Consider the following 15,148-nt stretch of genomic DNA (forward strand, 5'->3'; position numbering starts at 1 on the left):
GTAATAATTCGGCAAAGTGGTGAAAGTATTTACTTTCGATGTCATCAAATCAAATAGATAATTCATTAGCATGCTATACAATAAGTCAATAAATACATTAGTTGGAGGGAGGCTTGAGCTCTGGGTTCCATCCGGCAACCGCTCCGCCCACAATGGCGGGAACCATGACCAAGGCTCCAATGGAAGAGCCCCGAGATGAAGACCGAGAAGAAGAACCTCCGGGAGAGGTGGGGGAAGTGTTACCATTGTTGCCGTTACCAGATCCACCGTAGTGGGCTCCGGGAACTGCCAGGTGACCGTCGTTTTCGGTCCATCGGTCTCGTCCAGACTCATCAAAGACGGTCTGGGTAGGGCTAGCGGTGGTCGTACTGACTGAGGGCTCCTTCTTGGACAGGGAAGCCACTGAGTTGGCTCTAGATCGCTGGAACATTTGTCGGATCTTGACAGGCACCAGGTTGGGTACTTGGTACATTCGGCCTCCTCGCAGAGCTCGCATGAACTCGAGCTGCACACGGGCCTCCTCAATACCGGAGTGCCACTTGTAGTCGGATCCCTGGAAGCCATCGTCCCGGGGAACGTGAATCTCGACAATCTCCTTGTTCTTGGGTCGCATGATTCGCCACAACTTGGAGATCCAGTTGTGCAGGAACTGGGGGTACATGGCGGAGATCCAGGCGTCCGGAATTAGACGTAGAAGCATACCGGCGGGGAGAGAAATAACACCACAAATGAGGGAAGTGGCCCACTGGCCGCCGTTGAGGTGCACAATGGAAAAGGCAGCACCTCCGACAAACATGATGAGGACCTGGAAACCGCCAATGATGACCACAATGAGAATGAAGAAGATGTTTCGGTGAATACCTGAGAACATGTTCATCTTGTTATCGAGTCGTCGGTTGACAAAGAGGTTAAAAAACTGCATCCACACGAAGGTGTTGAACACGGTGGCGTCCAGCTCGTCTTGCTGTCTGGGAGTATCCACGGTCCAGAAGTACTTGCCGGCGAAGAATAGCACAAAGGTAACGCCCAGCTGGAAAATGGCCTGGCCGAAAATCATCTTCCACATGGTCACGGTGATGAGGTTCTGTGACTTTCGGTCGGGCTTTCGCTCCAGCACGTCAGGAGAAGGAGGGTCGGTGGCCAAAGCAAGAGCGGCAAGAGTGTCCATAATCAGATTGACCCACAGAAGCTGAACGGCTGTCAGCACAGACTTTCCGTGCTTGTTGACGACGGCAGAAACAAAGGTCAGAACGACAGCAGTAACGTTGACGGTCAACTGGAACTGCAGGAACTTCTTCACAGCGTCGTTGACGGTTCGGCCCCACATGATAGCCTTGACAATGGAGGAGAAGTTGTCGTCCATCAGAATAATGGACGAAGCCTCCTTGGCAACCTCAGTACCTGCAATACCCATGGAGAAACCCACGTCGGCCAGCTTCAAGGCAGGACCATCGTTGGTACCATCACCAGTGACAGCAACGGTCTCGCCCATCTCCTTGAGAGCTTTGACGAGAATTCGCTTGTCTTCAGGGGAAGATCGGGCAAGAACCTGGAGTTGGGGAAGCATCTCTTTCATCTCGTGGTCGGCAAGTCGTCGGAAGACAGGTCCTTCCATCACCAGGCCGCCCTCAGAGTAGATGCCACACTCTCGAGCAATGGCCTTGGCAGTGTTGACGTTATCTCCAGTAACCATTCGGACAATGACACCGGCCGACTGACAGTCGGCAACAGCCTTGGTGACACCCTCTCGAAGAGGATCCATGATACCAATGAGACCAAAGAGAGTCAGGTCGGAGAACATAGGTTCAAATTCGGCCTGTGAAGAGTCGTCAGAAGAGGCCATGCCCTTAGGGGGCCAGGAAGAACACTCAAAGTCTCGGTAGGCAAGAGCAATGCCACGAAGAGACTGCTCGCCATAGTGGAGAATCTTCTGGTCAATGTCCTGTCGCTGTTCTTTAGTGATGGGAGAAACGACATTGTTGTTGTAGATCATTGAAGACTGGGCAGACAGAACCTCGGAGGCTCCCTTGATATACATTCGGTAAAAGCCCTTCATCTTGAGAATCACAGCCATGCACTTTCGAGACGAGTCAAAGGGCACAATCTGTACAATCTCACGAGCGTCTCGCTGGTTGGCAAGGTTTTGAAGACCCATGTAGAGGTGAGCGAAGTTGAGGAGAGCGGTCTCGGTCTTGGATCCCACAAACCGTTCGGCGTCAGTGTCGGCAATCTGGTCGGTCTCAAACGCGGTGGTGTTAAACACGATGGACTCAAAGAGAATCTCTCGGGCCTCGGCAGGAAGAGTCTCGAAGAACTGGGTGATTTCCTCTACCGCAAACTCCTCGACTCCAATAGTTCCTCGGGTGACAGTCATTCGGTTCTCAGTCAGAGTTCCGGTCTTGTCAGAACACACTGTGGTGGCATTACCCATAGTCTCACATGCTCGCAGCTCTCGCACAAGGTTATTGTCCTTGAGCATTCGAGTGGTAGCAAAGGCCAGGGCGAGAGTCACAGCCAGGGGCAGACCCTCAGGAACAGCCACGACAATAATGGTGATAGCGGTAATCAAAATGTCCATAAACTCGTTACCCTTTTCGGCAGGGGTGTCCTTGTTGCCGGGGAGACGGGCGCAGAATCGGATGAAAAGAACAATGAACAGAATCAGAGCAGCAAGACCACCGGCCTTGGCGATGCCCTCGGCAATGTCGTTGAGCTTTGCCTGCAGAGGAGTGGCCTCGTCCTCAATGTTGAGAGAGAGCAGGGTCTTTCCAAACAAAGAGTTGGGTCCAACTGCAGTAACAACATAGGTACCAATACCCTCAAGCACCTTAGAACCAGACAGAATGAAGGGATCAACCTTGCCTCGAGTAAGTCCGTCGACCCGGCTCTCGTAAGCAGTCATGGCGTCGAAACCAGACATTTTCTTCATGGTGTCGGTCTCACCGGTAGCAGAGGACTCATCGCACTTGATGTTGTGGCCCGAAACAAGGATACCGTCTGCTGGGATCATATCTCCAGGCTCCAGAAGTACCAGATCACCTACCAGAAGATCGGCGATGGGCACTTCCTGGGTCTTTCCACTTCTAATTACACGAATCATTCGATCTTCCTTTTTTTTGTTGAGTTTGACGAACCGCAATTCCTTCTGCCAATCGTTACCTGCTCCAACCACAACCACAATGATAATGGCGACCATGATTGCAACTCCCTCGACCCAGTCGACCTTGGGCAGCTTTCGACCCTGGGCGTCGTGCTCGGCGGGCTGGCCAAAGGTCTCATACAGACCCAGAGCCAGCGAGATGATGGCAGCAACTGTCAACAGAATAAGCACCTTATCTTGGAGCGCCATCCACATGAGGTAGAAGAGCGACTTTGCCTTCTTTTCGGGAAGAATGTTGCGGTCGTATGCTTCGATTCGTGCGTCTCGGGCACCAGCGTCCTCCTCGGACAGACCCGACTGAAGATTAGTGTTGAGATCAGTGGCGAGTCCCTCCAGACCACCCATCTCTGCCAGCACAAACACCGACTTGGGGTCGATCAGGTGGCTGAGCTGCTTGGGGGCCCATTTGTATCCTCCGGCCAGTGTGCCGTCTGCGTCTTCATTGAGGTGCTGTTGTGCTTCTTCTGCGTGTGTCGAAAAATCCGAGTCGTTACATGTCGAGGGTGTGGCTGTTTCCTCCTTGATCGTGGGGGAGTATGAATTGGTTGGTTCGATCAGAACCGGGGGGTGTTTTTCGTCTGCATCGACAATCTGGGTTAGTTTGAAACTGCGGGTCTTCACACCCCACATCATCATCATAACAAGATGTGATATCACTGCCTTGACAACACAAGACGACACCACACCGTCACTGTGCACGCTCCATTCACTGTGATTCCTTCACTGCCTCTCACTCACACTGGTGTCGATGGATATCACGGGGGGCGCCTGGGGGTTCATTATTGCACCTGGAGTACCTTGTGGCGTACTATCTGTATGTGTCGGGGGGTCTTGGGTCGTGTCTGGCATTTCGGATCACACAGCAGACACCGTCAAGAATATATTGGATCTGAGAGAAGGAGAGAGGCTGCGAAAAGTCCAAAGAGGGAAAACGCAAAAGGAAAAAGTGAAACCTCCTGTCTCTCCGTATGTGTGTGCCTGTCTCTTGTTCAAACGCCGCCCCGCCGTTCCGGCAGCAGCAGCAGCATGCGCGTGTGGTCTAAGCATCAAATAAAGAGCTTGTTTGGACTTTAGTTCGGCGCCGTCTTTCTTTCTATCCCTAGGCAACAAGCAAGCTAATCGCCGTGCAAAGTCTATCTACGGCCTGATGAAGCCAAACAGTAGCCGAACCTCAGCTCTAAGGGTTCACAGCTCACGGTCTGTGCCTGCTTGGTCGTCGGACCCCGTACATGCCTGCTGCGCCTCGCCTCTTGACTCGTGTTTGCCGTGGACGTGCAAATCAGAGGGCAGCTGATTACCTTTCAAGGTGAAAATTAAAAGTGCATTTAGGGTTGCAGGGCGGACTTGAAAGGTGGTTGTGTAGGACTGTAGTCGACTCCGGTTGAGGTCTTTGCGACTTGTAATCGTCATAATAGTCGCCCAATTCCCTCTCAATCTACTCCTTAATCTCTATCAGTGCAGTATCCACTAACACCTCTGTGTTGAAGCCGCACTATGGCGTGTGCAATTGTGCTTCAGGGCTGCAGAGTATCACCAATCTTGTCCCAAACCAGCAAAAGTTTGTTGCACAGCCCCCCAGGTTTCCTGCTCCAGAGCAAGCCGGTCAGGTGGACTACCGGCTGTGCGAGGACTGCGGATTTCGCCCTTGAAACGTGTTCACGTGATGAAATCTGTTCACTGCCGTTCTGGAGGACCGCAAGTGCATGTCCAGCTCACTCTCATCCCCCAAGAACCCACCAGGCTGTGCACTCTTGGCACACAGCTACAAAACTCTGTTGAGACACGTTCTCACGAAGGCTCAGCCCCCGCCGTAGTGGATGCCATCTGGGATGATGGGGGTAAAAACATGGGTTGAAGTTGAAGTCGGTTATTGATTGACCGAGTTGCGAATACTGGATCGGTTTCGAACTTGAAACTGCTTCCATTGCTGTGCTTCGCCCTCTCTCCAAAGTGCTCTATATACATAGCATCTCCTACATCCTGTGTAAACACCATATCTCACAGTAAGAAGTAAAACGACTCGAGCTCACGCTACCGCTACGGCATTGTCAAACTTTCTCCATTTGTACTCGTCGCAGTTACAAGTACGTCGTAGTTCAACCAAAGAATTCCTTGAAACGTGTGAAAAAAATATTCTTGTTACGTCCGAATGGGGAAAAACTCACCTCATTGTGACACTGTTTGTCGCCTCTATACTTTGAGCTGTTGAGTCACATCACTAGTCACCAAACTTAGAGTAGCTGGGCAATAGTGTGAAGTAACACTGCTGAAGGGAATACGTCCTCCACCTGACCCTGAAAGCCGGCGATTCGATACCATTTGTGTTTGATATTCGTACGTACGTACAGTCACAATGAGGCTGGCCAACATCGGCACTCCCGAAAGTCCATTCCCGGTGCACGGCAACTGCACCTCTAGGTTTCACAGTCTTGGCCTGTATAGATGGATAGCGAGGATAAGCCTAAGCCGTCGGGCCGGGGTTTCCTCAGGGTATCTATACTCTGTCCAGCTCGTCGACAGAGCCCTGGCAGACGACGGCTTGGGGTTTGGAGGGGAAAACTGCAAAATAAAGTCATGAGCACTGCCCAGGTGGAGATGGTGGGCATCGTGGGACCGCATTGCCAAGAAGATACGGCTGGACGTTATGAAACCAAACAGAGACACAGGTGCATGTGCTAGTCCGTCATAGATAGATGATAAGCAGCTATGGTGCGATTCCAGTGGATCCGAACCAATAGTTTTCGCTGATATGTGTTATCCCCCAGTTACAAACTAGATTCGGGCAATACGAGAGATCGTGCGATCACCCGAAATTGGCTCTGTCTGGTGTTTCTAGACTTTATGATTCCAACCTCTGGCCGGACGTTGAGCCATTCTCGCCGGCTAAAAGACTTGTGCACGTTTTAATATGTTCAAGGGATCACTACTATACGGCTCTCCACCTCGAAACTGCGCCTCTTCAACTCAGTGCTCGCCAAGTCCATAGCCAAGCCCATTGTATTGACTTGGCCAAACACTACCATTAACCATCATTGACAAAGTCGAGATAAAAATCTTCGCGCGGGGCTGTGCTGTAATTAAACCCAGAGAGCTAATGGATCTTCAGCTCTCACGCAACCCGTCAACCTACAAGTAGCAACTGGGCCGTCTCTAGACAGAGTTGGCTGCTCAAGGTCAATGAGTTATAGACAATCAAGGTGTAGCAAAGACATGCCGAACTAGGTCATAACCCCTGAGGTTCGGAGTCATGGAGACTGAAAAGCACGTGTATGGGCTGTGCACTTGTAAAAACAAACTTGTTTTGAACTCTGGGTTATTCGTCGTGTCGAATATTACGCCCCAGTCCATGAAAAAAAAAGACATTGGAGCCGTCGGTAGAGTCCAAGGTGGATGGATTATGACAATGATTTGGCCAAGTGTCCCAGTACCGTATCTAGAGTACTCTCGTATCATTATTGATGTTTTATTCCGTTCCATTAACCACAGTCATGCCTGCATGTCACAATGACTTGATGCTGTCTCCGCCAGCTAAGCTGCTGTTCGGGTGCAAGAGACTCTAAAAACGACAAATACCCCTAATGGTACCAGACCACTCGATACTGAAAAGGAAACTTATCCTCAGTTCAAATCCTTCATCTACACCGCCCAGTGACTAACTCCAGCTTAAGATCCACTTCAAGGCGGAGCAGTGAATGACCGCAGTCAGTTTCCATTCGCCACCTCCACAAGGTTGATTACGCAGCCCAGAAGACCCTGACTCAGTTACCTGCTTCCAAGAAAAGAGAAGCAAGATGACGTAGTGCCATTTGTGGCGCACGGACCGGATCATACATTATCCATGCGATGAGCCGAGCGGTGGAAAGTCCTCGTATGAGTACAATACACGATACAGATGTGGCGCAAGGAACCATGAACACAGTGGCAGTACATTTTTTAGTCATGTGATTTTTATTGGGAGCTCGGAGGTCTCACAGTGATCTTGACTTTAAAAATCGTCATCATACCTATCATATGGTCTTGTGCTGGCGCCACTGGTTGTTTACATAATCACACTACAGTAGCGAGTACAAGTAAAACACTGGAAATACAAATATTATCAATTAGTTAGAATCAAAAACTCAATTGGACCGGATAATCACAGATTAGGCACCGCCCTCCCGCTTGGCGTACTCCTCCTCCATTCGCTCGAGGTACTCCTGAGTAGCAACCTCCTCGGGCTTAGCGGGGTTGGGGGTGGTGTCAGGCTTCTTCTCGAAGGTCTTGGGATCGTGATGCTTGTGGCCATGGTCATGCTGAGTGCCCTCGCCCTTGTTTGCAAGGATTTCGTCACCAGTCTTGGAAGTAACAGGAAGACCCATAGTTGTAGTTGTAATGTGTGGTGTAGTGTGGGGTGAGGAAGTTACTTGGGGTTGGTGAGATTTGTTGGAGGGTAGTTAGGCAACTTTATTCGATGTCTTGCTACCTTGGAAAGTGTGTAGAATATGATCTGGGAGAGCAATATGCACGCTATATATACTGTTGGGATCGCCGGACGAGCTAAAATACCGCTGCGAATGACGTGTTTTCACAGGCCCCATGACTCACTTAACATTGCGACTTTTGAGCAATTGTTGGTGGCGCTTGCAGGCCTGCAACTACTGTTGCATGTCTGCACGGTAAATATCCCCAAGGTTGGGAGTTGGGAGGAGGAGGAACACAATACAGGCAGCAGTAACTTTATCGAGAGAGCAAGACTGCGGCGAACATTTTGATGTCGTCGTTGGTGCAGCCTCCGTGGTTCGATCCTCGTTTGTGGCTATTTGGTGTGTTAATGATGACTAAGCTTGTATGAGGAGAAATGTCATACACTTGGTAAATGATGGTGTTACAGTATACTCGCTAGTGAAGCTTTTCGTCTGTTGAAAGAGGTATAAAGTGCCCATATGTGACGTTTTTTTTCCCTAGAACATCACACTTGGACTTGAACGTCTTCTAGCTGTATGAAATTAATAACAACAGACTAATGTTCGCTGATGAAAAGATGTCAGATGAAGGGATCATTTCAATTGTCATTACTTCTCAGAAGAATGTTCCTGAACCGTATCACCCTCTACGTTGAGACATCTTTAGTATGTTCTTTACTACGAGTACAATACGACTGTGTGCATATCTCTTCTGTGTTTTGATTGTTTATCATATTCACTATGGCACTTGTACAATACTTACAGAAGATCTATAATCGCACTTTTACCTTCCAATAATTACACCAATTACAAAACGTGAAGATGCTGTAGCATTGTCTGAGCTGTCATACTACAAGTACATACTACATTGTAGTATGTACGAGTACAAATGTTGCATGTGCCAAAAGCCATCTGGTCTACTTCGGGATACAGCGCTGGGAAATAACGATGCAGTGAGCAACAAACTGTTACCATTTGACACCGATCTCACATCTCCCATCTTCGCAAAGGCTCTCTATACACGTCCACAAACTGAAACATTAAACCTATATAACCACCATTTTTCCATGCGCCGGCTTAGGCCAGCATTGCCTCGACCTCAGAGAGGGCACCCAACAAAATTTTGTCCTCGGCGGCGTACATGAGACCGCTTTGGTATGCCTGTTTGGCCTCCAGGTACTTTGTGGCTGTCTGCAGACACTTACCCTTTCGGAGGTAGTTCTGGGGGATCTGGGGCTTGATGAGACACAGAAGTTCAGCATCGGCGTAGGCCGCGGCCCAGTTACCCAGCACCATGTTGATGTCGCATCGGTAAGCCAGCACCTCAGAAACATCGGCAATGGCAGCTCCAGTGGCCTCGTACAGAGGTCGCTTGAGAGCCATGTCCAGAGCCATGTTGATCTGGGTCAGAGCCTCCTGGGGCTTGCCGGCCTTGAACTGCATAGCGCCGGAGTCCCGCAGCTTGGCGACCTGGATGGCCAGGTTTCGGTTGGCCTCGTTGGGAGGAGGAGGAATCGATCCTGGGCATGCAACCATCTCTTTGGCGAAGGAGTTGAGCTTGTCGAGCTCGATCTGCAGCTCCTTCTTGTACTCGGGGGTCAGCGAGGCGTCCTTGGCGATGGATACCTTTCGGGCGGATTCGTCGTAGCTGATAGGAGCAGGCACGGTCATTGTGGTGTGGTGAAGATGTAACTTATGCGTGTCGCTACTGTAATATATCATGTACGTGTCGTGCACTTAGAGTTGGGAGGTTGAAAATGGGAGTTGCATGCTTACGTAAGAAACAGGAGGGACATTGCACGAGTTCGTACTGTACCACTACAAGAATGAGTAGCTACTTGTAACTAGCAGCGAAACCAGTGCAGTGGTATTAAGGTAGTTTGAAGTCACATGACCATGTGGAAATGGAAATACTGTAAAATCAACTTGTGAGTAGTACGACCACAGTGTGAATACTGTACCGTGCTAAGTACCGGTACTCGTACTTGTACAACATACTTGCTTGTGCCTGTATATGCTGCTTAGTCAACTTTTCTACAGTCACTGGACTTGTTCAAGTAACCCATACTCTTACACTGCTTGACAAGAAGTACTTGTACTCGTAACTGGCACCAGTACACGCTGTTCACCCGTGGTGGATCAAGGTTATGAGTATTCGTCTTGTTACTGTAGTTCTAATCTCACGATTCGAAGGTGTTATTCCAAGGCTACCTCCAAGACCCTCTTTTGTCACCCTTCCACTTCTCGTGATCCGAACATTTTCTTGACACCCAGACTGTGTATAATTTACACCCACAGCTAAAATAGGTTAGGCTGTGTGTAACAGTTGAGACGTGGGCGATGTGTAGAAAGTGGGCTGGTGGAGAAAGTGGGCTGATGAAGACACACGCAGTTTCGTCCTGACAATGTTGCCGGCCGTCTCAAGAACGCGATGGATGGTGCCTCTATACGTTCTTCACAATCCACCGCCACTGCCCGGCTGACTAATCTTGCCCCTCTTACTCACCCCCTCCAAACAAGCCAAGCTCATGTCTCCAACAAGCTCAGTTGTGCCTGAGCGTCAAGTAAGCTTTTTGTCGTTTGAGTTTGCTGTTGTGTGATCGCAACGAAGAGAAAGTGGATGTGAGTGCGACTATAGCAACTTGACGGGAGTTGCGGCGATATGATGCGGCTGTGGAGACTCTAGACTTTCCCAGAAGACCGGTCGGCTCCGCTTCCAGCTGCTTACATAAGCACAGCCCCCCAGCGGCCACGTCACTCGACCTCATCTCGTCCCCGACAGTCCCTGCATTCCCATCAGGGCAGGGGTTGGTTGGAATGAGAGGATGTGGCAAGATGGGCACAACAAGGATGGGGGGAGAGGTGTGGAGTGCGCGAATTTTAAAGGGGCTCAATCTCCGACGGTTTGGTCACGTGCCACACTTGTCCCACCCCTCCGCCCGCTGGCCCCTAACAGCGAGCTTATGGTGGATTGGTCTGGCTAACAAGCTTCCGATCGCTGGCTCACTATTTATAGCTGAGCAAGTTGGAGGAGGAGAGTGAGTCAGTCTGGGTGCCAGGCACGAAGAAGACGACGTGTCACCGTGGTGGACAAGTTGTTGATTAGCAAGGCTTTTTGAGCGCGGTCTCCGTTCAGTGGTTTCGAAACTCTTGTCAACGCCACCGTCTCACCTCCACCACCTGATAAGCTGCTGCTATCCATAGTCTCCAACCCTATCGCGTGCAATTCCTTCCTCTTTTGTGGCTTTGCTGTGTCCCCACCGGAATCGTAGCCGAGATGAAAAATTTAAGAGAGCCAAATGAAAAGGGCAACAGCAAAAAGGGACTTGGTGATGAGCAACAAGCTGGCAATTCTTTTGTTGCACGCGTGAGCTCCTGGTTGGTTGGTATGGGTGCTGTGCACTGATGCACATGCTTCATATAACATGCATCCGTCTCGGGTACATTTGTAGCGAGCTCTCAAACAAACCTCTGTTGTACGATACAGTACACACTGTAGCCGGCTCAACACATTGCACTCTGTACAGCCAGTCGACGGCTAACGAGGCCTTTGGCGCGACCAAAGTGCTGAGAGTGCTGGAAGAGTCCTGTTTCATTTATGCGCACACACTGCTCCCGGATCAGCCGATTGCTTGCTACTTGTAGTGGAAGTGTAGACCCTCAGGCCAAGACAGGACGGGACACACTAAGGCACGGTGAAGGCTTCTAAAAGCGAATACACCGGCAAATAGACTTGCTCCGGCAGATGCTTGTTTGTTTGGCAGGGGAGACTACTTGAGGCACTACACTATCGCAGCGGTCTACCTTAATACTCGTGCTCTCGGGGGTTTTATATTCAACCGAGCGGCGGGATACTGTAATATTAAACGTGACGAAAAGAAAATTAGGGTGTCTACACATAAGCCTGCTCCACGACCCAGCACAAGCACACACACAAACACAAATAAACTCTGGTGACGAAATTCAACTTCGTGCATTTGCATTTTTCCATTTTCTGAGCTTACGCCTTAGCCCTTTGCATCTCCAGACACAAGAGTAGCTAGACCATCGCTGCAAACCGCCGTCGACACCCCCCAGAGAGAGCGCTTACGTCAGGCAGTCACTCTCAGCAAAAAAATAAAAGCAGCGCCTTTCCCCGCCTCGCCATAGCAGCATTCTTTCACAGAGATAATAGAGAAACGGCACTGGCACACCCAAGCACAGTCTCTCTCTCACAGAGTACAACACAACACACCTCTTGTCTCAATCACCCCACAATCCCGACAATGTCAACCATCTACATGGGCGACCTGGAGCCGTGGATGGACGAAGCGGCCATCAAAAACATGTGGGCCCAGGTCATGGGGCCCGACACCAACATCAACGTGAAACTGATACGTGATAAATTCACAGATAGCATCAACTATGGGTTCATCGACTTTGCTAGCCCTGAGCTCGCCGCCGCAGCCCTCAAATTCAACGGCAAGCCCATCCCGGGCACAGACAGACTCTTCAAGCTCGGAGAGGACAACGGAGACGGCGCTCCCGTGGAGTTCTCCATCTTCGTGGGCGACCTCGCGCCCGAGTCCACCGAGCCAGAGCTGCTGCAAGCCTTCAAGAGCAGATACGAGTCGTGCCGGGCCGCAAAGATCATGACGGACCCTGTGACGGGCCTGTCGCGAGGCTACGGCTTTGTGCGCTTCTCCAGCGAGGAAGACCAACAAAAGGCGCTGCAGGAAATGCAAGGATACATGCTGGGCTCCCGGCCTCTGCGAGTCTCCACCGCCACCCCCAAAAACCGACATCACCACCAGCCTTATATGCAGTTCCAGCCACAGCAGTTCCAGCCCCCGGCTCACTACCAGCAGCTGCACTCGCAGCACCCGTTCCCTCATCATCCCAATGGAGCCCCCTCACATCAGGTCCACCAGCCCTTCTACGGTGGGCCCGCACATCCGCTCAACCAGTTCACAGACGCCAACAATACAACTGTGTTTGTGGGCGGCCTGTCTTCGTCCGTGTCCGAAGACGAGCTGCGACAATACTTCCAGGGCTTTGGAGACATCACCTACGTCAAGATCCCACCCGGAAAGGGCTGTGGTTTTGTGCAGTACGTGCAACGACAATCCGCAGAAATGGCAATTACCCAGATGCAGGGCTACCCAATTGGAAACGGCCGAGTGCGGCTCTCTTGGGGACGGTCTCAGAGCCAACAACAGGTCCACCATCACCATCAGTATAGACCCGCCCCACAGCCGCTCATCTACCCGCAAATGGGCATCCCCGCCCAAAACTACGGACCCTACCAGCCTGTGTCGCCCGCACTAGCCCATAGACACGCTGCTCCATTGCAGACCCCTGCTATCGGCGACCAGGAAGGCATGTCCACCAACGCAACCACACTCGCGTACGCCGCCGGACTTCCTCCCGTGACTGGAGCCCCCGCGGCTCCCGGCGAGGACCCCTCGGAGCCCATTCCTGTGGCTCGGCTCAATGAGCTCTATCTTGCTGCTCGGGACGGCCGTTTAGACCGTGTCGAGTCTGAGTCTTCGGGCTACCATGGCGTTTACGCCCAGTAATTGCATGAGCCGGTATAACTGGCGGAGGTAAATAAGAAATGAAAATCGCAGTATGGAGCGGACAAGTAGCAAGAACGACTGGAGATATACTGTATGTAGTGTCGTACTTAGACTACAGGTAGTTGTATTCTGATATGAAGAGTCTGCGTACAACGTAGGATTATCTGTATAGGTGTTTTGAACGGTATAATATCACTTTCAAAACAATTACAGGCACTTCCTTGTTCATTGCTTTTGTATCTTGACTTCGTCTGTCGTTGGTCTTGTCGGATCAAAAGTAATTCCATTCCATTGTGTATACCAGTGGTCAATTTAACCCTCCTAAGCGATAATATTTGGTGAACTCTGAGTGTCTGAGTGAATGGAAGTGAGGGATATTTCGGCAATGAAGACCGATCAGCTACTTGTACACAATTTGTCGTATTATAAGAGAGAGGAAAGCTTGTGTTACTAGCAATCCTACTTCTGGACTTGTATCGTGGTTCTCGTAGATACTGGTTTGAATGCATGAGGTCAAGATGCAGGAATGCATGAGTGTGAAGAATACAATGCTTGTGTATATCCCCAGTACACAAGAACGTAGTGTGCGGTAAAATAATATATCAATCAAGGGGTTCCTGAGTATACATTGGTATGTGCAGTTTCATATAAATGCAAGTATCTGATACGTTACGTCTGATACAGAATCTCATTGCATCATGTCTTCATAATGTATGTTCATTATCAGATACCAATGAAGGTCATTAGGAGACTCTACTGTACTCTACGAACGCAGCGATTGACTTCTCTCGTTTGATTGTTCTGTTGAACAACCACATCGCGCTACCGGTACGAGTACCTTTACTTGTACTTGTACTTACTAAACTCGCGTCCAAGTCGCACACGAGTACTCGTAAATACGCGTACCTGGAAGTCCAGGTCGTGTGCCACGTCCATCTCTAGCTTAAAAATGCATTATCTACTCGGATCGCTGGCCGAAGAAAGCCTTGGACTTCTCGGTTCCTCCAGACTCCTTCCACAGACCCTCGTAAGGGAACTCTCGGGGGATGGCGGCCTTCTCGGGCACAAAGTAGGTGGCGACGTAAGAGGCACCGAAGAAGATGGTCAGGAAACCAATGAAGTACTTGAGGGCGTCCTGGTTCTTGAAGTGGGTGAATCGGTCAGGAGACCACATGTCGTACAGATCATCGTTGACACTCAGGGGCTCCTCCAGGTTTCGTCGGTCCTGCTGGTCGTCGTACTTCTTGTAGGGGTTCTTGAGCTGTGCGGGGAAGGGGTCAATGTCGGGGTAATCGCCGAGCTGGGTTAGTATGTGAATTATGGTGATGAGTACAAGTACTGGGCTTCACGTTGGTGGAAGGAAGCATTGAATTTAGAAAGTCCTTTTCAGATCCAGTCAAGAAGCAGCTTTAATCAATCCTCCAACCGCGGGTATCCATCTGTTTGATTGACTTGTTGTTGTCTCGTCCCTACTGCGGTTCATGTTACACTGTCCATGCTGTTGATATCGAATGTAGCTGATGAACGAGCAGATGCACTCTAACGGTATTTCACACGTGGGAATCCCCTCAAACGGCTCTTCCAAAACATTCTCCAAACATCTTGTCCAACCGCTGGTTTCAAAGTACTCGTTTGCACTGCTTCACTTGAACAGCACTCCATGTTCAACTCCCCATACTCACCATGGGCTCCTCGGCCTTGTCGAAGGAGGCTCGGATACCTCGGACCTGGACCTGGGCCACTCGGGCCACAGGCGATCGAAGCATGGTGACGGCTCGTCGCGAAAGCATTTTGTTAGTCCTGTAGCTGGTGATGATGCCAATCCAATTCTCTAAACTCTGGTTGGCCCACAGCTTTCTGCTCCCAAGAGCCGAGAGTTACCCGGCCGAGTCGAGCCAGCTGTCTATGTGTGAGTGCAAAAAATCCATTCTCTCAATAAACCTTAAAACCTTAATATCTCTCCCAAGCCCAGCCTGGCTGACGAATAT

The 15,148-nt window shown here is 50.4% G+C and overlaps 5 protein-coding genes across 5 annotated transcripts; 1 reads left to right on the plus strand and 4 right to left on the minus strand.

The window, feature by feature from the left end:
* Positions 1-97: 97 nt before the first annotated feature.
* YALI1_D06195g (uncharacterized protein) lies at positions 98-4,009 on the minus strand (the record flags this gene model as incomplete). Its single annotated transcript, XM_502421.4, has 2 exons — positions 98-3,751; positions 3,899-4,009. 2 exons carry the CDS (start codon positions 4,007-4,009, stop codon positions 98-100), a joined length of 3,765 nt encoding a protein of 1,254 aa, XP_502421.4.
* A 3,293-nt stretch (positions 4,010-7,302) lies between these two features.
* Positions 7,303-7,518, minus strand: YALI1_D06233g (uncharacterized protein; the record flags this gene model as incomplete). Its single annotated transcript, XM_002143009.3, has 1 exon — positions 7,303-7,518. One exon carries the CDS (start codon positions 7,516-7,518, stop codon positions 7,303-7,305), a length of 216 nt encoding a protein of 71 aa, XP_002143045.1.
* Positions 7,519-8,679: 1,161 nt separating this feature from the next.
* YALI1_D06251g (uncharacterized protein) lies at positions 8,680-9,324 on the minus strand (the record flags this gene model as incomplete). The annotated part of the gene is made up of 1 exon (XM_502422.3): positions 8,680-9,324. The coding sequence occupies one exon, from the start codon at positions 9,322-9,324 to the stop codon at positions 8,680-8,682; it is 645 nt and encodes a 214-aa protein (XP_502422.2).
* Positions 9,325-11,867: 2,543 nt separating this feature from the next.
* YALI1_D06276g (uncharacterized protein) lies at positions 11,868-13,160 on the plus strand (the record flags this gene model as incomplete). The annotated part of the gene is made up of 1 exon (XM_502423.2): positions 11,868-13,160. The coding sequence occupies one exon, from the start codon at positions 11,868-11,870 to the stop codon at positions 13,158-13,160; it is 1,293 nt and encodes a 430-aa protein (XP_502423.2).
* Positions 13,161-14,118: 958 nt separating this feature from the next.
* Positions 14,119-14,950, minus strand: YALI1_D06302g (uncharacterized protein; the record flags this gene model as incomplete). The annotated part of the gene is made up of 2 exons (XM_502424.4): positions 14,119-14,460; positions 14,843-14,950. 2 exons carry the CDS (start codon positions 14,948-14,950, stop codon positions 14,119-14,121), a joined length of 450 nt encoding a protein of 149 aa, XP_502424.2.
* Between the last annotated feature and the right edge of the window lie 198 nt (positions 14,951-15,148).

The sequence above is a fragment of the Yarrowia lipolytica genome, chromosome 1D (genome assembly GCF_001761485.1).
Source record: "Yarrowia lipolytica chromosome 1D, complete sequence".
NCBI classification, from domain to species: domain Eukaryota; kingdom Fungi; phylum Ascomycota; class Dipodascomycetes; order Dipodascales; genus Yarrowia; species Yarrowia lipolytica.